At 37.6% G+C, this 26,411-nt stretch overlaps 1 protein-coding gene across 1 annotated transcript in view; it reads right to left on the bottom strand.

Moving 5' to 3' along the window:
• Positions 1 to 954: 954 nt before the first annotated feature.
• Positions 955 to 26,411, bottom strand: part of ZFAND3 (zinc finger AN1-type containing 3) — a 149,018-nt gene continuing 123,561 nt past the window's right edge. Inside the window, exon 7 of the mRNA XM_069852589.1 lies at positions 955 to 9,039. Coding sequence (XP_069708690.1) covers positions 8,885 to 9,039 — 155 coding nt within the window. The 3' untranslated portion in view covers positions 955 to 8,884. The remainder of the gene's footprint in view (positions 9,040 to 26,411) is intronic.

Here is a 26,411-nt window from a genome sequence, read left to right as displayed (position 1 = left end):
TGGATAGCAGATTGAATAATTTGTATTCAATAGAAGTGTGGCATGAAGAATGTGCTTCTCGCTGAAGTGAGCAAGCCACTTTATCATTGGGGTTTTTTTAAACTGAAAATTATTTACCTGGCAGATCTGAATTAACATGCTGGTGAATTCTGTGTAGGAAGAGTTTACACATGTTCTTTGAAGAATTTCCTTCTTTAGGTTTGTCTGTTTTTCTATATTTAGGAGATCAAGCCCTTAGCCACATGCTCTAAAATAAAGGATAAAAATTAGCCATTCTAAGACTTTTTGTTTTCATTCTTGTCACATGCTTTAGAGTAGCAGTTATCTAGTAATGGAATTACACAGCACCCACAAACTGTAGTTCACAGTTAAGCTCTCTCAAACAGAAAATTACATGAAGAAATCCATAAACAGCAAGAATAGCAAGGGTCAGACTGTCTTACTGTGAAGAATTACACGGTGTGGGAAGCCTATTGCCTTTTGTTCTTTCTGTTAATGCCCCAATCTCAGCTCCCATAGTACTTTCTGAGAAAAAAGAAATGCAGTGTTGTATTCAAAACACATTTCAGTATTAGAATCCTGTTTTGGTACATTTTACACAAAGCAATGTAATCCTTATAGTAGATACTTAGCTCTATCTGACATATTTCCTCCTTAAACTGTTCTCAAAATAACTGCTTCTTGCCTTTACTCTAGAAAGGTGCTGAATGTTGACTAAGGAAAACAGATGCATGTTGCTGCTAAGTGACAGGGCTGCTGTGAAATAAATGGTTAAGGACTGCATTGATTTTTCTGCCTTGCTGGATGTAGGCAGTCTGCACAGAGCCTAACCCTTGTTTGAGTTCCTGTGGAGTGATTTCAGTTCTACAGGCTGTTGAATTTCCTTCCCTGCATTTTTGCTGCCAACCAAAGGTTGATAAAAGGAAGCCACCCCAGAAAGCACAATTCAATCACTTCAAGATTAGCACTGTCTTGTTTAATACATTATATCTCTTTATAAACAATTTTATTGTTTCACACAACAAACGTGGTTAGAAAGAGCAGGTACAATATACAACTTGATTGCCTTCAAGGACTCATGGCTGATAGCTTCTGTGAAGCTTGAGATCTTCCAGGGCTTGGGATAACAGTGCAGAGTGTCACTGCAGCTGCCAAGCCAGCGGACAGCTTGCATGTCATGCAGCTGAGGCAGCATAATTGGCTTTATCTTATTATCCAGATTAAGAACAGCAAAGGCAAGGAACCGGTTCTGATTTATGTAAGAAGCTTGACTTGGGTCTACTTGATCCATGGTTTCTACGTCAATCAAATCTGCATGTTTCAGTAGTTGTAACAGTTGAAAACTGCCTTCACAAAAGCTCGATGAAACAAAATCAAACAAACCCATAGTATCAGCCACGTGCTAATAATTTTATATCAATCAGTGCGATTGATAAACATTTAGCATTACTTGGCAAATGAGTGATAACTTTATATTTTTTCCACAGAATAACAACATTGGGTTAATAATAGAAAGAATTAAAGCCAGAAAAAAGACAACATTTTTTATTCTTGGTCTGGATGGGTATTCAGTACCTGTAGAGGTACTATTAAACATGGCTTGTATACCTCTAGGGGCTGTGGTATCCAGATAGCCTTAAGGTTCCTTGTATGGAGAAAGTCCATAGAGAAAGTTGAGCAATGAAGAAAGGGGTTTAAACTGGAAGTACAGCTTAGCCTTAATATTATTTGTTGCAGTGTATTGAGACAGCTGAAGGAATTTCATTAATATTAAACAGCAGTAGTCATTTCAAACTGAAAAATAACATTTTCCTTACAGATGGCAACAGCTGCTGGCAACACAAGCCTCAATACCTTTAGATGGGATCATCTGTACTGTTATGTTGTCTTCACATAGACTCTGTCTTTGAATATGACTATTTGGGGGGTGGGTTGATGAGGGAGAATTTGCAAAAGGGATCATGGAGAAAGCCCATGGAAATCACAGCAAACAGAGTCCGGGGGGTAGAGAAATGAAGGCCTGCATGGGTACTAGAACAGAGGCTGTCAGAGGTATTGGATAATAAGTTTCAAATAGCATGTATTTCCCTGCTCCCACTAATTTAGCAGGAGTTGCTGCCTCAAACAGAGGCAAAGTATTGCTATTAAGGTAGCAGCTGGAATACAGTCAGCATCACTTAGCTGATCCTACACCTACAGACACGCATGCATTCACCCCTCCAGACAAGCCAGACAAGGACTGATTATATATATGTGAGTGCAGAAAGTGAGAGCTGGTTTTAGCCCAGCAGTATAACTCTGCTTCAGCCACTTGATGTCTCAGGAGATTTGTGCGAGTGTATGTGAAAGATCCATTTGGAACTATTATTTTTGACAAGACCTGAGACAAAACATCCAAAATTAGAAAAAACAAGGGGTGTGCAGTGTGACTTGAAGATAGCTATCGAGTATGTAACTAACCTCTGCCTACGCGATTAGTATTTAAATCTTTATCAACATGGCTGGGGGTGGGGAGTAAGGATGAAGGGGAAAGTCTGCGTACAGACAGAATGCAAGTAAAACCTCTGGCTGCTGCGCATGTGACAGACAATCCAAAGGAGCGAGATTCATGCAAAGCTGATAGAGATGGATCTGTTAGAACATTTGTAGCTAGCCATGATTTTAAAACTAGTGTGGACAAGAACGGCTGTGCTAGTCAACAGTGGTTAAGTTAAAATTTAACTCATTCTTAGAGCTCATCATCTTCCTCATGCTGCTGCCAAATGTAGCATGTTAAGATGTCTTATCTCCAGAAACTAGTCAAGCTAAAACTCTCGGGAATCTAAGTAAGTGTTGTACACGTTAAACGCCAGAGAAGAAGAAAGGGAGAAGGGAAAAAGTAGTCAACTATTGCTAGAATGAAGAACAAACTCTGAATTTAGCTTATCAAGCAGCGGGCTCAGATTCTCCCCTAATAGTCTTACATTTATTTGCTTCTTTAAAAAGTTGAGAGATGAGACTAAGCGTTTCAGGAGTTACCAATGAACCTTTCATTTAGCTTCTTAATGCAGAAGTGCTGATCATGCAGGCCTTCCTTTCAAAAGATAAAATAATGCCATACCTTTTTTTATTTTTATTTTTTTCTTTTAAGGATTGCTACTTTGCATCAGAGACCCTGAACAATTCAAGAGAAGGAAAATACACCAGTATTTTGCAGTGTTCTGAGAACCTTAAAGAGAGCTCCTTGCATCCCTGATACAGTGGACGACTTCAACACTTCGCTTTCAGAGATGTCAACTTCTTTTTCACTTTTCAAAAAACGCTGAAGTGTTGAGAACTTACTAGAATGTGGTTTTCCATCCTCCTCGAGCACAACTGGTAGGTGAGGGAAAGTATCCTCTGCAACTCAGAAAATAAAAGGGACTAAGTGACCAGGAAATAGCGGGTTCCATCTTCTGTCCTTTTATGTGAAGGGAGAGCCAACCAACGAGAGTCTCTATAATTTTATTCTCATTAATTACAGTCACTGCACGTGCTACAACTTAACTCACAGCATACTCTTGTATGTTATTAGCTTTGCAAACCTAGCAGAAAGGAACATTCTGCTTATGGTTAAACCGTTGCCATCAACACTTGCTATCTGAAGAACAAGCCCCTTTTGTTAGAAGATGCAGTCACCATCTTTAAAAACTACATATTATTTCAGTAATCTTTCCCTAATGCATCAGATGCATGTATAGAATTTGAACTTATTTGCAGTTAGTCTTAGGAAGTTCTGCTTGTTTTTCTTCCAAAGAAAAGAGCAGCATATTGCAAAATAGGAAGGTCCTGTAGCAAAATATGTAGTTATTACTAAATAATCCATCAAAATGTTTTCTAATTATGACAGTCCTGTTTCATTTCCTTGCATGTTACAAACATTGCAGAATTGACTCAGACAAATTCTACACAGGTGTATTCACAAAGATAAAGCAAAGGTTTCCTGTACTACCAAGTCAAGACAGTTGGTGCTGTTTGGCAAGTAATTATCCGCCTCTTTACCATTTATTGATCTGAGTTGACTTGAAGAGGAAGGTAGATGTCAAATTACATCCTCTGCATCCTGCTTTTATGCCTTCTTTCCTCCTAGCTCAACTTCAGATTGGAAGACAAGGCATACAGAGTTTGTGGGAAAGCGTATATGAAGAGCATCACAGAATTCAAGTTCAAAAACCCATAGCCTAACATCCAGAACAAGTATATCATGTCTGCATTAAGTTTCAGTTAACTGAAGAAACAGCTTATCACCGTAGCAAAATACACAAAGAGGTTACAATTTCTGAAGACCAACATCCGTATTTTAATCTGCTTGAACTAACGTGCAGGGGCTTGCAAGAAGAACAAAGTTGATGCTTTTTTCCTGTGGTGAGTACTGAAAGAATCAAAGAGCAACATTAAAGCAGAACTATTTTCAAATGCCCAGCTGCACATGCTGACTGCCTCAACAAAAAGGAAAAATGAACGAAGACAGGGAAGAGAAAGAGAAATATGTCCTTCTCACTGCTATCTTTGATAACTGTTATTTAAGAGTGGCTCTTACCAGCAGCATTGAAGTTTTTTTCTCCTGGAAAAGCTGCTGATAGTGAGAGATGAAGTCCATTATTGCATCAGTTCACCATGTAAAATGTGCACTGTGAAGACTTCTAAACAGTTTAATCTTACACACTGTTTTTCCAATGTGGCCCTTCATGTAGCGAAGTTATGTAGAGCCACAGCCTTAGCTAAGCATAAGATAATGAATTGGTTATACTACAACTGTATCCTTACACAGCAGCTTCTGTTGTATCAGGTTTTGTGTTGAGCCACAGCTTAGTACTGCTTGTACTGTTTCTGATCCGCGTGTGGAATTCTAATCAGGTATTTGAGTGATAAAACAAACATCTGGTAGCAGTTCATTTTACATAGTGTTGTCTTGAATGTTTCCATTTGTTTTCTAGGTATAAAAGTTCCCAGGAGCATACAAAAGTATTTCCAGTGTGAATTTGCTACAATCTCATTGTGACATTAAGGGAGTGCTTCAATAAACTTTTGCTCTGCTGTTCCACCAATGACTGCCAATTTCACTAACTACACTATGACAGAGAGAATGTTAATTCATTTGTCTGGGCACTTATCTGCGTACACATCAACTGTGACATAGGTGCTGTCAATTATTCCACTGATGCATTTTTTGGAATCTGTTATAAAACCACTACGTTTACGACATCATTAGTATCAGTTTTCTGAAAAAAGAAGTGCTTTTATCCCTTAGAGATTTATACCTAAGTTGGCGTATAGCCACAGGAGGAATTGCTACGATAGCAGAATGCACTGAACGCCACAATGAGTACAAACTTAAATATAAACAGGACACGGTGTTCAAGACAACTTGTCCAAAAGAAGGGAGATACGCTAATTCAAGTTTTGAATGTATTTATCACCTTCCGTGGAGTAAAAACAGTCACTGTTACTTTTCGACTGCTGAAACTGCACCATGACTGTCTTCAAGGTGTTGCCTGTGCACTAGTGAAGAGCAGTTTATGTTCTTAGGTACGGCATCGTACAGTTACCTTGCTTCTTCAAGACACTAAACTGCTTCAAAACAGAAAAACGGTGCAATGAAGGACAGACTCTGGCATAGCAACCTTCATGGGGAATTCTTATTTTTCCTCAAAGCCTTGGCCCACATCCACCTATAGGTTTGAAACTTGATGAAAAGGCAGAGCTGTTTCAGGTAACTTACCTTTACTGTAACACAGCCATCTTGTTCAAGATCCACACACAGTTTTATAATTTTATAACTGAAAGTACCATACTGACTTGAGGAAAAAAACGGGTGCACGTGTCCCATGAATCAGCACAACTTCAATTCCAAAATCACCTTCAAATTCTCTCTCCCTCTAATACGATACATTGTTGTTTAATTAGTCTTGTGTTTCTAGCATCTAAATGACAGTAGTTATTCCTCTGCTTATCCTTTCTGAATACAGCCGATTATGATTTGGAATACATCTGCTCTCAGTGCAGAAGTTGTCAAAATGCAAGAAAAAACATTTAAGACTTTAGAACTTAGATGCTAATGAGAGTACACGTTTAATTTAAGACTACAAACAACTTGTTCATTTGATTACTGTATCTAACCTCAAAATTAAATTGACCAATACTCAGGCTACTGTAGATTTAGCCAGATTTGCTTACAAATGAAATCACTAAGCTTGAACCCAGCAGAAATATTATCCTTCCCTTTCAAACTGGCAGAAAATACTGTCCATCTTTGACCAGTTGTAAAATCAGCCTAAAGTCCTTGGCCTAATGTTGATGTTTTCCCTATTCATATTTCTTACATGAACTTGCAGCAGAAATGGTGCAAAATAGCAAGACCTGTTGGAATAGGCAGAAAGGAATTCAAACTTTAATCTGATTGGTTTAATTATTTTAGCAGGAGGAAAAAGAATAAAGTTACAAGATTCTTTTAATAATTTCACAATGTTAAACTAAAACTGAGCTCTAGGCTACATGTGTGAGTAAATCTAGAACACAAAAGGGTTAAATAAGATCTTCTTTTAAGATACAAGAACTTAAGCTTTCTTTACGTTTAACAAACTTCACAGAACAGATACTGCAAAGGAACAACCCCCTCCCCAACTTCTTTGTTTAAAGTGAACATTGTCCATAATTCACATGAACTTAAAGTAGTGTTCTCTCAAGAGCCACCTTGAAAACATTTGTGCACTTGTAACGAGATTAAAGAGGATATTAAGGAAGAACAAAATAGCATCTTCAGTATTAATGCAAAAAGTCTTGTGTATCAATCAGAATGCCCATCAAATGCTATGGTTGGATTTTGTAGGAAAAGAAAGTGCGTATCACAGCAGCCACCAAAATCCATGTTTTTTTTAATATTCCTCACGGCAAATGTAAATAATATCCTTGGACAGTCCCTCTCACCAGGACCATTTCCTGAAAACGCAGCACATTACAGAAGGTTTTGCTGCTGGTTTAATATTCTTGAATAATAACAATAATAAAAGAAACAGCTTGCCTTTCGGATAGCTTGCATTTTATAATGATGGGACACTTCTGATTTATTTCATGGTTAATTAACGCTGATACAGTCAGATGCTGAGCATGTGTGTGGAGAGACATATATATATATACTCCTTTTTTCTTATTAAATTAGTTGCCTCCTTGTTAAATGCTCCTAGCTGGCTACGAAAGTAACAATATAATTTAGCCTATAAGGAGTTAGTTACCTGTAACAAGTAGAATGGAGGATGACTCGCACAAGCTTACTCCCAAAACGCTGGGGTTTTTCAAGTGACATGTTACTTCACCCCTCTGATATTTTATATCTGCCCTGTATTTGAAGATGAGACAAAATCCTTCCCTCTCTCAGGTTCTCTTACTGATGTACCTGATTGTTAATACCTTACTAATAGACTGAGAAGCTAAATTCACTCAGGATTAAGCTGGGCCACATCGGTACAAATCTTTTTTACCTGCATCAACCCTGTGTGCAGCAGGAGACAGGCTGATGATTATGGTTGTTTATTTTGTTTCCCAACTGACAAGACTGGTGCAATTCAGTTCAGCTCAGCTCAACGTGACATACTGTAACGCAGAACCACAGGTCTAAACAGATCCAAAACATTCTACTCCACGTAATGCTTTTCACATTCACTTGCTATACTTGCTTTGCAATAGATGTGGGCAGAGTTTTTCATGAGTGCGTTCAGCTGCATAGAAACGGGGCTGATAGAGCCCATTTGATTATCTCATTGACGCTCTGGAAGTCAGGAACACAAGCTCAATCTGATAAAGGGTGTTTTACTGGTTGTTCCCCAATACTGTTACTGAATTCCATTTGCTACAAAATGTCCTTTTTATTTTTCCCCAATATATAAGTCTAGCTACAGAAAGTCAGTCTGTAGAATCCAGCCATGGCTACTGTGCTGTGAATTAGCCTTATTTGATCAATTATCAGATACCTGCACTTAGCAAAAGGCAAACAAAAGCCAATCAGGTCTCAGCCGGTGGGAATGGCTGCACTGCTCAAGGTATGTGGAATCTGTTCACACAACTCGTAGAATCGCTGTTGATGCCATGTAAAATGTATGCACCATATACTGCTCTGGGATGGAGTTGGCTTTAAAGTGAGATCATAATTTAACTGAGAAGAAAGGAAAAAACCAAACCTGATAGGTTCTTTATAGTAAGATAGATATAAAAAATTTTCATAAGAATCTCTGTCCCCCTTTCTTTTTGGCTTCCTGGGAAGAACCAGAAAGATGTTCCTACCCCAACAGAATCCCTGATGCTGGTGACACTGCCTAACTCAAAAGCCACACGCGATGAAGGCACGAGTGACCAGTCAGGTCTTCTGGGCTTAGCAGCTGCAGTTGCTGCTCTTAGAAGTATTTCACCTCCTCAGGATTCACTAGCAGTGAAGAGGTGAAAGGCTGCACATTAAACAGTTTGTCCGAAAGCCATGTGCATACCCAACTTTTACACCAGCTTCTGTACAACTATTTGTTTTAACTCTGCAGCTGGAAAGGTTCCAGCGTAAGGCTTTTAGAGTGACTCCAGCAAAACCAGAAGCCTTTGGATTTTTCTTGTTTTGTTTAAATCCACTAGCCATGCTCAAAAATAATATTTCTTCCTGTTTTATTTTTTATTCGGTAGCTAGCAGGCACCTTAGTAACCAGCCAGAAATCAATTTCAACCACCATCAACCCCTAAACTACAGTACCAGGATGGTTGGCTAAAGAAAGGAAACTGATTGGCTGTAGTCTGAAACTTGCCTAGTACAAGGTGTCTGGCTGACTTTGTCCTAAATAAGGCTAACATTAGTGAACTAAGAGAACAGCATTTGGTTGCAGTCTTGCACTCAGGAACATCCTTCGCCGATGCGTTGGCAAGATCTCCCTACTTTCCGATCCAGTTTCACCATTTTCATAATGGCTTCCTCGCGCCCACGTCCCATGTGGTCAAATGTGCAGTCGTGTTGTTCAGGAAGGCGATGTAACATACAGAACACATAACCTACCGTGGAAAGGGAGAAAAAAAGAAGGACAGTTAGGGAATTGGTTAAAGTGGCAGGATCTTACCTGGATCAGCAGTGAAGGCTCACCTACTGGGTGGTTACTCAGTCCTCAAAAATTAATGCCAACTTTAAGTTTTCACTTATCTTCCTTACAGGGTATTAGTAAATATCTGCTTATTTACTGGATTTTCTCGAGCGTTTATCAACACAGTATCAAAGCTCACGTTGTATTCGGTTTGGGGTTTTTGCCACCCTCTCATCTAACAGAGGAAGTCCTCAAAATTGCCTAAACTAGGTACACACAGTAACAAAGCCGATGTTTTTTTTTAAAAACCTGATCACCTCCACTGAAATATTTTCTACTTTATGTGGAGTTGGTTGTCATTTATGACATTCATGTCTATGGTATTTCAGATTTAGCTCCCAAGCAGGCATTCAGGTCAGAAGTCTTAAAACTAAGGATGTTGTTTTCTCCTTACTGCCAGCACTCCAAGTTGGCAGCAATTGCAGGAGAGGTCACTGCTCCCCTACTATTCCAGTTCTCAGAAGCTTCTCTTCATGAACTGTTCTGACACTAAGCAAAGCAGGTGAACAGGTATTTGACATAGGGAGATGTCACGCCACATCATCTTACTCTGTAGCTGAGAAGATGCAGGTTATTGTTGCTTTGTCTAAAGCTAGTCAATGTTATTCAGTTTTCCAGTAAGCATGTGATTCAGAAACACGTGCCAATACTTTTTTCTACAGGTGAGGAGGGCAAGTTCAGTATCCACTTCCTTCTAGTCTTCAAAGAAAAATCAGCTTTTTACTTACTTGGCCCCAATACTTTATAACAGTAAAGAAATTGCCTCAGATTTCCTACCTCTAAAATGATTGTTACATAGGGATAAGCAGTATTAAGATGATATAGCAGGAAAGAGAGTCACACAGTTACAGGGTTCATGTAGTCCACTGTATATGAAATGAAGTATGATAGCACCTATACTGCAATATTTTTCCTGCTTGATGATGCAAAGAACATCATTCAGCCTCTCACAGAATGCTTTACACATTACTGCTGCTCCTTGAATGCTCAAAAGATGTTTAAACCACAAAATGATCATATTTGAGAGATGGAAAAGGATAAATATGAGTAAATGATGGAATATATGTGTTTGTGCAGATATCTGTATCTATCTATATAAACATATTAAAAAAAAAAAAGTGTAAAGTATTTCAAGCTCCTGGACTATAAAATATCAATTGTAGAGGAGAACAACAGGCTACCTTTATGTTAGCATGACTGTTAAGAAAACAGATAGGAAAAAGTATCACACATGGCATTATTAAAAAAAAAAAGCCAAGAAAAAATGATTTATCTTTGCTCTTTGTTTCAATAGCACTGTCTATGAAAAGACATGCCTTTTATTTGTGGCTGGCTTTGAAAGCCAGTTCTAGGAACAAAGTAAAAAAGACAAGTATTCTGTATTGGTATATGTGATTCAAAAATACGGATGGAAAGATGCAGATTGAATTGATATGTATCTTGGCCCTTGTGATCATTGCCTCCACTTCAATCTCGATCAGGGTCATACCACACTCAAATGTGACAAGTATCTTTCTTGAGGTGCCAGAAATTCAAGATCTGATTTATAAAATGAAAACATCCTTGGACTATAGTTTCAATCCTGACAGGCATTTCACTCAATTCTCTCTTACAGAAAGCAAGGACTGAAGGTGTCCTTTCTTCTTGAAGTAAGACTTCAAATGACTGAACCAACATCCACTGCAGGCACACGAATACATAAATACCTGACTAGATGAGCTCAAAAATCAAGTTTGTCATCTTATCTGGAATGGATGTGTAAGAAGCAGATGCAAGAAACCCTGCAGACAGGGACTGGGCTGAAGTAATTTCAGTCTCTTGTAGGTAAAAAACGGTTTCAAATGCAATGGTTTTACAGAACCTCTCCATATGATTAACAAATATGTGTAGAAATGCTATTGATTGTTATCTAAAAGAAATCTTGAACACGTATGCAATCTTTAATACAACTTCAGCAATACTGTTTAGACAATTCCATAAATCTACTAAAAAACATATAGACAACATGGCATATAATTTTTGAACATGACCTTTCAATTGCCCCATTTCCTCACTTTCTACAAAGCCTCCTCCCTTTTGAAGACCAGTGCAGCTTCATGATATTCCTTTCTACTTTGCCACTTCCCCAATACAGTCTATTTTGTGCTTTGCCATACCTTTACTTTTTTTTTTTTAGAGCACCTGTTTTCATGTAGGAAAAGCTGTACCGTACGCTATTTTTATTCCAGATGAAACATACTGTTTATTTTTTCTGTTTGTCAAGTATTTCCTTACGCATTCTTGAACAGAATTTTAATAACTTTCCACAAAGAATGGCAGGAGATTTTAATTTTTGCAGTCTATGGCAAAAGCTTTTCTAATTTCGGTAACTAATGATCTAAACCTGTTATTCATCTATCTATTTAAATATGTACTGCTAATTAGAACTCATCTAGTGAAAGAATACCCAACCACATTTTGAACACTACTGAAGACAGTTTTGCATATATTGACTGTTCTTAGGGTGGGGGGTATTTTTGTTGAATGAGCAATGGGGATCTTCTGGAAGTCTGATTTCCAAAAGAGACTTCAGATCTTTAGTCCCATCATTGCTCCAAGCCGCTGCTGCTGAAGTCATTTTAAAGATTGGAAGATGTATTTTTGTAGGTTTTATTTAATGTCATATCAAGATGTCATATCAAGACCATCAGTTTTTACAACAGTTCCGTTCTTAACTGATGTGCACTGGGGCAGAAGGTCACTATATGTATTTCTATTTTGATCCTTAAAATCAACACAGGTTTAGAGGTGAAACCTTTTCTCCTGAGAACTCTTCTTTTACAGTTATAAAGCAAGTTAGATAACAGTAAATACACCACAAGAGTTCATTTAAGTTCATTATGGGAAGATATCAAATACAGGTCATCTCCCTTAAAGGATTTCAGTGCAGAAATGCTTCTTTTAGCACACTGTAACTAACAGACAAAATAAATAACTTTCTGCTAGGGGAAAGAGCACTGGAGAAGGGAATCCATCTGCCAACTGAAGTTAGTTTACCCTAGTCATCAACCAGAAAACATGCCAGACTTCCACTCTAAGCATAGAAGATTTCAGTCTAGCAAATGTAACGATATATCTCAACAGCATTGTAATCACTGTTTTCTGATGTAAGAAACAAACAATGAATCACCTACTCCTTGGGACTCTCTTGGAAAACCATAATGTAGTGCCTCAAGACCTTTGGGCTCTTCTAAGCATCCCGGACACTACAAAAATTGACTTCCATTTCATCACCAGAGCACAAACGGCTAAAGCCAAAGAGCAGTGTGCCACCTCTGCCTTACTGCTACCCAGGCAGATGTGTCTTTTGCATAGGACACGCAAAACCCCATCATTCATAGGAAGTCTAAGATCACACACAAGCAACTCCGAAGTCGCTTTCATAATTCCTCAGGAATCTCCTGGGAAAAGGCAATTTGAGGGAACAGAAAACAAAATAAACTTCCAGGTTTAAGACCAGAGAATGCCACAGACTTAGAGTTTGCTGTGCGAAGGTGACGGTGAAAAATGACTGCATTTTCCTCATTACATTGAAGAGCACTGGACCAGAGCATGGAATGAGCAAATATTGCAACTAAAACCTACACTTAATTCTTAACTCCCTGTTTTCAAATTTTGAAAAAGTTGCTAAAATACCAACAAAGTGATATGTGAAGCATGAGAAACAATTCAACTAAATGGCACAATAATCCACAAGTCAAAAGTCAAGTTGTAATTTTGGAAGGTCCCTGATTTCATTAAATTTCTTTTTCCTCTTTGTTAACAGAAAGTTATCAGAAGAAAGTCTGGAACATGGCACAAACGCCCAGTAACTGGATTTCTCCAAGCTACCAATGGAGAAGCACAGTACACTGGCACGGCTACCCAGGGATACATCCTTGGAAAGGCATGGGATCACAGGCTCTTCTGACATGTTACTGGAGAATATCACATTGTTACATAAAATTTGTAATAAATATAATGATCCCTGTTATGAGAATAGCACCGTACTACCTAGCAAGGTTAAGTGTGAGTCTATATGCAGACTTCTGTGCAAGAATGGATTTTAACATATCTTTAGAAGATGAACTTATCTATAGGATATGTTCCAACGAGGCAAAACCAAGCAGATCAACCAGCAGAGAAGATTAGTTCATGCAGTGATACATGCTGCTGCAGCACTGCTCAGAGTAATTGGACATCATTCCCCAAAAGTGTCTAGTAATCCCAAAACAATGTTTATGCATCTTCCTTATCCCTTCCAACTGCAAAGACAACTTAATGTGTTGTAAATGATACTAACAATCAAGCTATTAAAAATGCTTGGGAAGGAAATAATTTTTTTCCCTTTTCAAGACATGGAATAGATAAGAAATGAATACAGGATTAGAACAAATAGCTAACAAGATACAAAGCCAGGATACTAAAGACTTGTGCATCGAGTACCTCGGGAAACACTCTGGATTTCTATATAATATAACTCTTCCCGATATATTTTGGAGATAGTTCAAAAAGAACACCCAGCAATGGAAGGAAGTAACAGTGTCCAGCGCAGCAAAATTTCCATTTCACCTTGTATGCAGTCTTATGTTACAGTACTGAAATATTCCAGCCTGCTGATACCTCATGTGCCATTCTTGCACATACTCTAATTATCTCTTCTGATGGGAATGCTCTGCATTGGCATTGACAGCTTTCATTACAAAACTCAAGGAATAATCTATTTTACTGACATTTTCTATAAAACCAAACCAAATCGCAACAAGCTTTTGGAAACACATAAGCTAAATTATTCTCCTGTTTCCCTTTCCCAGCTTTGCAAGATGTCATGGACTTTGATTAAGTGCTAAGTAGTTCAGAATAACTTGGCTAGGAATCTTGCCATTCCTTCCAAGGCAAAAGGGGAGGAAGCGATATTATGGTGAAGCTTTTTAACCAAATAGATGTATTTTTTCAAACTCCACAAAACACAGCTTGAGGCAGTCCTTTCCATCATTTCTGCTCCAAGAAGAGTGGATGGGAAATGGTATCCTCTCTAAGTGCTCCAAGTTAGAAGTCTCTAAATATTAATGCACAATATCTTAAAAATAACTCACTCAAGGCACGTCAGTTCCACGTTCTTTCACAAACAGTATAGCTGCAAATGATTCAGGAAACACACAGTAGGAAGAAATGTACTTCTCTTATCAACTTGTTTTTCTAGCCATCTGCTATGATCATTGCAACTTGACTTTCAATAGTTTCTTCTTTATATAGATCATCTATATTTACTCATGACTATCAAAAATGATCTATAACTGAATCAGAAAGAGGAAAAGAAAAGAAGTGGTATAAAACACCTTAGAATGTTAATCTGCCAAACTATCCCTGGGACTGCACTTGGGATTTCCACCCTGCTCTTAAGTCAGTTGTTACCTCAGGTTTCATGCTAGAAGTACACGACTCTGTGACATCTGCAATACTATATAAAATTTTACGTCTCAGATTCATGATGCTTATGAGATCCTGCAGATTCATTTCCTACGTGTACTACTGGTTTTATGCTTAGGAGAAAAGAAGGGAACAAAGATTTCTCTTCCTTTCTTGCCCTATTTTACTGTCTAACACAAAGAGGGTAAAGCAATATGTATGAGCATGTATTAGATACAAAAAAGCTATGGGTGAAAAAAACTGCCCAGGAAATGACTGGAAAGAAGAAATGACATCATCCTAATCCTCTAACAGCCACTACTGGAGAGATGTGGTTAAAGATTCTGCAAGAATATTTAGACTGCAAGGCAAAGACTTTGTATTTCCAAGTTTAGTCACGTATAACCTGTGTTTCAAAGTGTATTCTGTCTGTTTTCTTGACGATCGTAAGCCTGGGAAGCTGCTTTAGGGAGTATGCCAGAAAAGCAGGTTTTGCACTGTGGAGACTGCAAACATACTACCTAATCCCTATTTGTGCTAATTTCAAATTCACTTTCCTATTTATCTTACTATTATACTTGAACAGAAAGCTGTCAAACTATTTTTCCCTACATTAAACGTGACACAAATTTTGAACAGTGAATTTATACCACTCGAAGACACAGAATACCTGTTGATTTTTTAGGGGTATTTTTCAATTAAAAAATTTTAAGGAGATTCTTTGTAAGACACTATTCTACTTATAAATCTTGGAACTAAGAAGAAGAACAACTCAAAAGAAGAAGTTTCCTCCTGGTTCTTTGAAGACAGTGTATTTGCAGTGGTAAAAATTCAGATATGGCACTCTCCTAGATTCAAGTCTTGCTTTTGCTCCAGTGGATACGAACTCCACAGAAGTAGGGAGGATCTTCAGGAACAGAACTGAGGTTTTCAGGAAATTATTTCTGAATTTTAAAGACACCTCAGTGAATCAAAGTGTTAAGTACAGCATACCTGCTTTGTAATAGTAAACTGCAATTAAAAACAGTTTGCTGTGGGTCAGGTCTTACTAAATACCGCAGGTCTCAGTAAGGACCATATCTCAGTTCCACCACGTGCCACAAAACAACAGTACTTAAATCTTTCAGTTTGGACCAAACATTTTTCTTACTCTTCAGTATACATGCACATAAGAGTAACTACTTCTACATCACAACTTCTTCACCTCACTACAGATTCATGAGTTAATGCCAGCATCTATGGGAGACAGTGCAGTAACAGAGCAACTTAGGTACACGATTACTTCCATGGATACAGCATGCAATGCTCATTTCTAAACTGCTTCATACCTCAGAAGTCACTGACCTACACACTTCACCTGCAGGCTCCCCTTCCAACCTTATACACTGTCCACAATTTTTTTGTCTAAGTTGCAATGCACAGCAGCCAGGCACAAGCAGTAGCTGTGACAGTTCAGGTTGACCTCCCAGCTAGCACAAATGGTGGGTTACTGCTGCTGTGAAACATCTGCAGAACTAGGGTAGGACGTCAGTTCACCTGTGGTGATATATGCAGCTTCACAGAAATCAGCATTTTAATTTGTTACATACTTTCTCAATATAACTGAAAGAAATATTTTTTTTTTCCCAAAAGATCTGGACAATTGTTGAGGCACAAAAGCAAAAAAAGGTTACAGATTAATTCTCATGTTAAATGAGAATTCTCAATGAAACCATTTTGCCCTCAACAGCTTGCAGCATCAAGAGGAGTAAGCACCAATGTATGACTAAATTGAAGGAGAAGAGAAGCTACGTTCAAAATTAAAAGTTTAGACTTCAGGTAGATGAAGAGAGTTTGCTTTTTGGAAGAATCATGTGATCTGGCAATGATATATTCAGGAGGAATTAATATCACCGCTACAATTGTAAAAGGAACATTCACTGCCGTGTTTGCAGGGCAGAGAACACACTGAAACAACACTGCAACTACCATATAAATCCTAGTTTCATGAAGTTATATCCTGCTGGATCTGTTCTCCCACATCCTAAAAACAAGATATGCAGAATTATACCAAACAGACATTCTAGTGTCCAAGAGCAGACACCTGGCAGAGTAGAAGTAAACCATAATCATAGGTAACACTAATGCAAATTGTAGTACTCTTACTTTATACGATTTTTCATAGGCTATACCAGCATATAAGGAAGTATTTATTTTCTACCCAGAACATTTAGATTTGAGAGTATGTGAAATCTTAAAGAAATCTCCAAAGCCTTCTGAGAAAGGGCAGTTGGGTGACACCTCTCTGAGCATTTAGTGTCTGGCCTTGCACAGTGTTTGTCATTTACAAGAACTAGACGAGTATTAATACTTCTAGAATTCTCTCTAGAGCCAGCCACCAGGGCTAATACACTTCTCCCAGAAGCTGAGGATTTAATTGAAAGCCAAAGTGTATCCAGTAATTTAATTAAAACAGCAAGCAATACTCAGTGGTTCAATAATGCATGTGTTATCATTTTGCTTAGCCCAATGAAAATGCAGGAAAGATAGAGCTACTAATAAAGAATTGGAATGAATAATGAAAGGGTCTATACTAACATTTGTATGTGTTGTATTAATTCTAAGTGTTCTCCTGGATCCTGCATGTATTTTGACTTCAAATCATCCCACGCTGAAGATAATTCCAGGTTTGACTTTCAGCATATTTCCTGAATTATATTGTTTATGGCTTGGTTTTAAATATCCTTCTAGAGGTTGCACCACATTGATCCATAGTCTGACAACAGCTAAGCTTGCTGGTCAAATCACTGGAGAGAAGCAGCTCTTTTTCTTTAAAACCTAAATTAAATTTATTTTCTGTCTTTATCCTCTATTTACGCCTTATGTCCAGGGTCTCTTAGATTACACATTCTGCTCCATGCAAGTCTTCCTTTCCTGTGGATTTCTGCTATCTATGTCAACAGTGATTCTTCTTCTTACCAAAAGGAATTAGAGCTCCATTCAGAAGCTGTATTTATACCATAAAGGAAAACAAATGCTTAGAATGATGAACACTTCCACCCTTCCCCTCTTTGTATATTTTAGTGCAAAGCCCTACACAACATTCCCTGCTCCTGCTTGTACAGAATATAGCAGACCCCGCCCCGTACGTCACTTATGCACATATCTGAGCCCCTTTCAGCAACTTGGGAACATCTGACAGCTGTGAACGCCTCTGCAGGTAAACATCTTCATTTTGAAACATCTAAAGACATAGCTAAATAAAGGTATTAGTTTTAAAAAATCTACTGAAGAAAATATTATACCTTAGTGATTAGGAGATCCATAAAACCAGGTTTTTTGAGTCTTGAAACTTCCTTCGAAGTCCTGAAATACTTAACATCAAAAGCGCCTGACACAGACTAATACTGTTCTTTTAACTTTTGTGAAAACTGATGTGCACTGATCTTTATGCCATTTTCTTAGAAGGCCTACAGCAACCTAGTAGACAACTCCAACAGGGAACCAGGTGGTCGTAAGTCCCAGTATCTCACTTTAACACTTTCTTATACCTTAGACAAGGAATTTGAGTCTACAGGTGGCATTTTCCTTTGGGTAATACTTCATTTAGTTACTTTGTAGGGGAAAAAATCCTCTCTAGTTCCTGGAATAAATCCTGACTCTTCAAGGCAAATTCTGACAATTCTTTAAAATACCCTTTTCCTCCTACCAGTTCTGATGCAGCAACTGCTGTGACGGGTTTTTTTTCTATTTCTTTCTATGAAGAATTTAGACTTTCACCAACAAAATTCACTGGGCATCATTCCTACCTACCTAAGCCTTATTTCATAGTCAGTTGAACAGACTGGTAAAGTTGCTTCAGGATTTGTCAGATGATTATAGCATATTTTGGGGTCTTCTGTGTTCATTTAAAATACCCAGCACATTAGTAAAATCAGTAATTAAGTGCTATTTGTTAATGTAAGGAAAAGTATATTCAATTCACTTTGAGGGGGATGCTTTCTGGTCAGTATCTTTCCTTCTGAGAACAGCCTGCTGCAACCTCCTGCAGACCAGCAGAAGCTTTCCAAGTGCACAGTCCTGGTGCAGTTATAATGTGTGCCCACAAGACTCTGGATAAATAAGAACACTATAAAGAAAGAATTTTTAATAGAAAAGGTAGTGCGCTTTAACCTTCAAAAATGTTCCCTTTAGCATCTGGCAGGTAGGTGGCTATTATCTTCATTTTTCTGATAACAAAAAAATAACTCAAAGACTGAGCACGTTACTGCCCTAAAGGTACAGAAAGAGGGGGAATTAGAAATAAGACAGTCCCAGCCAGATTTTTATCTTCAGGTTCACTATGCCGTATTTCTCTTGTGCATATAAGACAATTAAAAATTGCATTTGCTTTTACTTTATGCATATGCTTCTTTCTTCTGTAACCACAGTATAGCTATATATGGAAGAAGAGATCTAATGTGCTACGGCAACAAAACATTTATTTTTTCTTCCTATACTATAGCATCCCTGCATAAACCACCTGGAGGTGGTATACTGAAGGATGTAGCACATCAGTAGTGTCAGAATTATACCTCCTTTTTTTGTTTTATTTTTAAAGGGAACATGCCAACTTGTTTTATTTAAAGGGAACTTAAGGACTTAAGAGACTGACTTGCCCAATTCAATTACGCATATTGACTGGGAATATAGGAAGCTAGCTAAAAGGTTCAGTACAAGTTACCCAATCAAGATATCTGCCTCTTGGAGAACTTTAGGTAGCATGCTGTAAGAAACCTACATTAATTGAACAAGCTGAGGGAATATACGCCTTTCCAAACTCTATTTCATGGTTCCTAATTATAAGCAGACCATGAACTCCATTTACACTTCTAAAGTTGTGAACATTTTTTCTAAAGCCTAGACACTAGCATTTTGCTGAGTCCTCTCCTTGGAGCCCGTGATACACCAATTAGTCAACTGCTTTTAACTGTTTAATTTCTAGTATTTTCAGAACAGACATTACTTAGAGACCAACATTAGCTAACAGCACCCATTACCCCTAAATTAAATTACACTCTTGGGATAACATCTTTGTAAAATAAAATAAAACAAGAAGTCCTTTCAAGTTTGAATTCAAGCTTCAATTCGATACTTTTTCTTTCTCTCTCTCTTTTTTTTTGTGTTTTTAAATGCCTGCAGCAATGTAAGCTAAGGCGCTATGCATTAGTGGAATGGCTGAGGCAAAAGTACTGTACTGGGAGCGACTGCGTTGGGAAAATCGACAACAGAAGAGAGCTGAAAATGGTACGTCCTAAGGCCTGGCAGGAAGACTTGTCAGAATTATAGTATGTAACCAGTTACTAATAAGATTTATTTTTCCTTTACTACTTCTTATTGAACTGGTTGACTCATAATTTCCAGAAGCTGAGCACATATTTGATTTTAATGAATGCAAGTACATCTGTTATACCAATACATAATCATGTCCTGAAGCCATTTTGGTTTGAACTAGATAAACCTTATCCATCTAGAAAGTGAATTTACCAGCACCATTACAAATTCTTCTCCACAGAAAAAGGTTCCGTGGAAATGGAACCATGATTTAATATTTTACTGAATTTTAAGATCCGTTTCAATATACGTTGGACTACTTCGTAAAAAGATGAAGCAGTTTCTGCTTATCCAAGTTTGTTTCTTTCTTCCCACCCTTCTGAAGATAATTTCTAAATTAACTAAGTAAATCAAATCATTCCGAATTTATTCTGGCACAATCCAAACAAGTGCCTCATTTCCTTTGTTTATGAGCAAGCAGCTCTGTTATACGAGTTAAGAATCTGCAGCTGTTTTTCTTCCATCTGCTTTATTACCGTACCCCAGTAAGACCTGCTGTCACAGTTATCTGTACAAAAGGCACAGCCTCTTCTGTGTAGACACAGTTTGTTTCTGATGGCTAACAGAAATGCTTAGTGCTTGATATGACTCTGTTCCTTTCTTCCTCTCACCCCTCTACTGAGCAGAAGACCAGAAGAGAAATAAAGCAACAGACACTTCTAAACAACCTGAAGGAAAGAAACCCACAAGGTTATTACAGATTTACATAGAACTAAATTAAAAACAGGGATGCAGAAAAAGAAGCATACTAACACACCAGAACCCTCTTAACCCTCTTTTTTATACTTAGTAACTATGCTTAGTGTTTATGTGTACGTAATATGAGGCAAGTTTCTGAAATGTTTTAGAAGGTATGTTTGCCAAATATTTTTTAAAAAGTTTTGGCTCCTGTCTTTGCCAAGATCACATATTTTTACAATTTGTTTATAATGCTTTCTCATAGTGGTTGGATCTCCTTTAATTTGCATTTACTCATTAACGTTTTAAGGTTCTTTCCATTGTTAATAAAATATACACTATAATTTGGCAAGCACCAAGTTATCTTTAGAATCCACCAGATTTATGTGAGGAGATGGTTTAGGATGTAGGATATTTTGTAAGAGATATAATGACTGTTTTTAATGTTGTTCTAGTGCAAGAGAAATGTGTTCTCCACAAGTTTATTTCCTCAGCACCTAATAGTCAGCTTTCCTTTGAGCTACTTTTTTCAAGTCACTTCTCAAATTTGTAATTTTGTTCCCATGCACAGCTTCCCTCGTGATTACTGTTCACACGCAAAGGAATGTGATGCTCTGATACCTGCATAAAAATAAATTTCAACTTCACATGCTTTTTTGGACATATATTTTTTGATAAGCTATCTTTAATACATTTTTATCTTTTATTTTAATAATCAACTAGAGTAGCCCTGTTTCTGTCAATGATTCCTTTCATCTATTAAATAGGCATTTATAAATGCTTGTCTAATTGCCCCTATTTTTCCTGTTTGTTTTCAATGGATCTAAGCATTCATTTTTTTCCTCCTCTAGACAAGTAATGTTAAGATTACTCAAATACTTAGTTTGTTGCTTTACCTCCCTATTTGATACTCTGAGTTCAGCTTCTCCTTCATCTTTTTTTTTTTTCATTTTTCTACATGACTGGATTTGTCATCCAAACCAACTATACTATCCAACATGTAGATCTTGTACTACTATGGCTTCTTGTCTTTATTTCCACTTCTTCCTCTGTCTTCCTCCAATATAAGCAAAAAATGCTGAATTGTAAGTGTTTTTATGCATTAACTTCATAAGAAACAAGCCACAAAGTAGTTGGGTACATATGGAGTTATCAACTATTCAGATACATTGATTTTCTGTGTTGCTAAGCTGTAGCAAGATACTTACTTTTAAACTTGTTAGAACTAGAAACCATTTTATCAAGATAACTCTTTTATCAACTTTGATCAAATCTTGATTAGGCATTTCACCAGCTTTGAATGAAAATTTGACACAGCATTTACCCAGCTTGCATTGAAGTCACATTCAGCAACACCTCCAAGCAGCCCAGCACATTGCATACTGTAAAAACTAAAATCTGAGTCCTCTAGAAAAAGACTTCATTTAGTAGTTAGATCTCTATCACAATAAGCAGCAGACAGTGATCTACAGAGATCAACAACCTGTTGTTTGAGGAACATTAAAGTTTCTGAACTACTTCAGCCTGTAAAGTTCCTAACTAAATAGTAAAGAAAGTTATGCCCATATAAAGGAGCTGCAAAAACGTGTTACTCCCTCATTCCACATGTTAAGTGCAGAAAGGCAACACTGGATAACCGGCACAGTTAAACTCTTGATTTGTTTCCTGATTCAGTCTTACTGCAGCAGAGGCCACTTGTGAATGTGCATCCCTTCAAATCAAGAAATGGAAAAACATCAATACTTGCCAGTATCGCACAAACAAAAACTACAAAACAACACATCTTGCCTTCACCCATGCCCGAGGTTAGTAGTTACTGCGGAGTCTCTATCAAGAGCAGCACTGAATACATAACTGTTCAAGTTTTTCAGTGTTCTGGGAAATTACAACTAGTTACAATACAGCCTAGGCCGGTAAAACTCCAAGAAAACCTTTCCTATCCACACAAAAACTACTGCTAACAACTGTTTGATCAGATCGTACCACAGCAGAGCAGTAAGCTTTTAATACAATCAGATCAAACCTAAAAGTTTCAACAACATCCTATTCTATTAAGCGTCTAGACTGGCAAAACAACACGAAAAATTTTATATTCCTATCTGAGAAGCACACAAACAAATCAACATCTCTCTAAGGCACTACTGCTGGAAGCTAAAGACAGGCTAACTTTCCACAGGCCATTATTTGGCCACACCATTGATTGCCAACAGTGCTGGGTAGGTGGAGGCTGAGCTACAGATGTGTAGATTAGCATGCGGCCGACAAATAGCAAACCATTTTACACAAACGCTGCTGAAGAGCTGGCACACTGTATTAATTTTTCTTTAAATGCTGACCAAGATTGGATCTAACAAGGCAGATGTGAAATTCCTTTATCATATTCCTTCATCCAACATATGAAATTCCAACAATATTAAAGACCACTGTAGACTTCTCAGTGTTGGGTTTACATATTACATAGCAAGTGATATCAGAACTACTTTTTGTTGTAAAATACTACACCTCTGCCATAAAATTAGGCTATGCTTTCTGTGCAAATAATTTATGTGTCTTAGAATTTATAGCTCAGGATCTTTTAAAAGTGTACACAACTTCATTTTGTAGTGATATATATCTAGTCAAGTAATTCAGACAAGGCCCTGCCCAGATTTTTGGAAAGAGTTAGTTTTCTTCCTAGCAGCTGGTATAGTGCTGTGTTTTGATTTTAGTATAAGGTTGATAACTGAAGTTATAGTTGTTGCTAAGCAGTGTTTACACTAAGTCCAGAATTTTTCAGGTTCTCAGGCCCTGCCAGCAAGAAACTGGGAAAGGGCACAGCCAGGACACGTCACCCAAACTACAAAGGAATATTCCACACCATATGACAACATGGTCTGTATATAAACTGGGGGAGTTGGCTGGGGGGTAGCCACTGCTCAGGGACAGGCTGAGCATCAGTCAGTTGGTGGTGAGTAATTGTTTTTAATTTGCATCACTTATCTTTCTTGGGTTTTATTTCTTTATCTTTTTGTTATTTTTATCTTCATTACAATTTATTAATACTACTACTATCATCATTTTATTCCAATTATTAAACTGTATTAATCTCAAGCCAAGAGTTTTCTCACTTTTACTTTTCTGATTCTTTCCCACATCACTCCACGAGAGGGGGGTGAGGGCAGAAGGGAGAATATAATGACCGAGTGGCTGTGTGGTGCTTAGTTGCTGGCTGGGGTTAAACCACGACAGGCCTAGAAATTTATAGCGTAATTTTAAAATAATCAACCTGTCTTCTAAAATACATTCCCAGAACTCTGTGTTACATAGCTTTCACTCACAAATTTGCTGCCCTTAATTTTAAAGCAAGGCTGTGGCAACCACCTGCTTACCACACCACTGAAATGACAACTTCATTTTCTAATCAAGGATCATAGGTGATTGATTTTTGTCCACTTCCAGCAAAAATGCTGCAATAGACTGTCACTTGAACAATATGATTCCTATAATTCCTTGATGATATAACTGCCTACTAAATCTTATATTAAATAAATACGTTATTTCAATATAACCATTATCCATCGTAAGACACTAAACTACTGAAAGATATTCTCCCAAAACTAGAGAATATTGCTGTCTGGAAAACATGCCCAGTGTAGCTGTCATCTAGAAATGTCTCACAGGAAGCTGGTTTTGTTCCAGTAGTGTTGATTTAAAGGTTATCCAGTCAGAGAGGCACAAAATGAGAATTCATGTTAAAATTTCTCTTTCTCACTGAAGCTTGCAAAGTGCATCAGCAATTAACAATTCCTATCACTTCTCCCTGTTCGCCATGTGAAAAGGCTCAGAACTCATCTTACAAATTGCTCTTTTGAAGATCAAAGGGAAGCCGAATTTGTCGGTGTGCGCTCTGGATGAGTTTGTAATTTACTGGAACTTTCAGAGGAGGCTTGGCAGCACACTCATTTGACAGCCCCAGGGTACAGGATTCAGGGGAGCTCTGTGACTCTTCCCTTCTGAGTTCCTTCCTTGCCTTTAATTGGCACCTCATTAGAAATTAATGAAAATGACATCCTCTGTTCTTCCTGCTCCAGGCACAGAACGCTACAAAAAGGCCTATCACAATTCATAACACATTCAATTTATATAGAAATGCCTCTTAAGCATTATTTATGAGATGTGAATTTCTTGTCAGCAGTTAATAACTTCTACAGAGCGGAAGCAGCATGAAAAAAAGATCTTGAGAGTATGCATCTATGTGTGTATGAAAATAAACAAATCTTTCTAAAGCTGAAAAATGTTGTGTTTGAATTTGAAGGACTCTTACTGGAACACCCCTCTCAGTAGTGAATTGTTTTTCCTTCAAGGCAAAGCCCTGCAGTACTGTCAAATCTGTCTAAAATTCCATGTAGCATCAAGGGAACAAGCTCAGCAGCATCACCTCTCTCTGGACAAGTCTTACAGGAGACAGCAGATCAAATACAGTCGTTTCCCAAAGATATCAGAATTTTATGTAAAGAAGTAGCCCACTCTCCCTGGCCCCTTTTAAAAAGGCTGTGCCCTGTTGGATAAGCCCCAGTTACGCTGGATTAATATCTGCAGGTATGTCTATATTAAAACATTGTCCAGTATGTATAGATTTTTCTTTCCACTGCATTCCTCTAGAAATCTTGCTGGAGAAGTCACCAGGACACATCAGCAAAAAAGGAGATGATTTCCAGTACTTTTAACATGAGGGCAAGAAGATGAGTAACAGCAAAGAACAAAATTGCTGTTCTGTGGACTCTTAAGGAGATAATTTGGGTTTTAACAGTGTTTCACACACAGCTTCAGAACAACACAATATTTATGTAGTTAATCCTTTTTCCTTCCATCCAAGCAAACACATAGATTTATCCTTCTGCTTTTTTTATTGATTCTGACCATCAGATTTTTTTTTTTTAATTTAAAGTTGATTATTTTTCCAGGTTTTTTTCCCCATTGCTTCAATTAAGGATTAAGATGCCAATAACTTAACAGCAGTGGTCCAAAGGCCAGATCAGTGTTCTACCTTAACCATTACTTTTGAAGAATATGCATGCTTATTTTACACCAGTCGATTTTATTTCCAACATGTCCAGTTAAACATGCATTATCACCGTGCTTTGCATTATAACATAGAGGATAACCTCATCTCATATGGATTTAGAAAACATTTTAAACAAATGAGAATTTTAAGAGATTTATTGTGCCCTACTTCCCACCTCACCAGGGTTTTTGATCTGCTTTGTCATTCATGACCTAAAGCCACCCAATTTTAGGGAAAAGTTAGTGAGAATGGTTTCTAAGGCAGTTTCTTTCCAAATGACAGAAGCTACATGCTGATGAGTATTCGTAAAGCAATTCAGGTCATGTGAAGCTGAGATGACCTGTGTTGCTCAGTGGAAGGGTTTTGTTTGCTCCTTATTAATATCACTATTAAAAGTAAATAGCGCAGGCTATGCCTACTTTCACATCATGAAAGCATTTCCTTATAGATAATACATGTACCGAATACAGCATTAATGAAACATTATAGCTGCACCAAAGAACACCAGACTTTTCAGCCCTGCTGTAAACATGGAAATAAGATTCCTGCCTCCCACTTCTCATTAAATGTGAGGAATAGAAGTGTTTATTATACATCATTTAAACTATATAGGATGTAACATCTAATGTAGGAAAGCAAATTTTCTTTTGCTTACTACTGCGGAGGAACTCAGAATTTTTTGTTTCATATTCACATTTGTTGTGGTTTGAGCTAAATTACAGTCGGTTTTCTGACAAAAGTGCAGGCTTGCCTAACTTCATTTTTGGAGAACTAACTGCATATTT

This window comes from Phaenicophaeus curvirostris, chromosome 2 (assembly GCF_032191515.1).
Source record: "Phaenicophaeus curvirostris isolate KB17595 chromosome 2, BPBGC_Pcur_1.0, whole genome shotgun sequence".
Lineage (NCBI taxonomy): Eukaryota > Metazoa > Chordata > Aves > Cuculiformes > Cuculidae > Phaenicophaeus > Phaenicophaeus curvirostris.
Note: the sequence above shows the minus strand (reverse complement) of the source record. Positions and strands in the feature narration are given on the sequence as shown.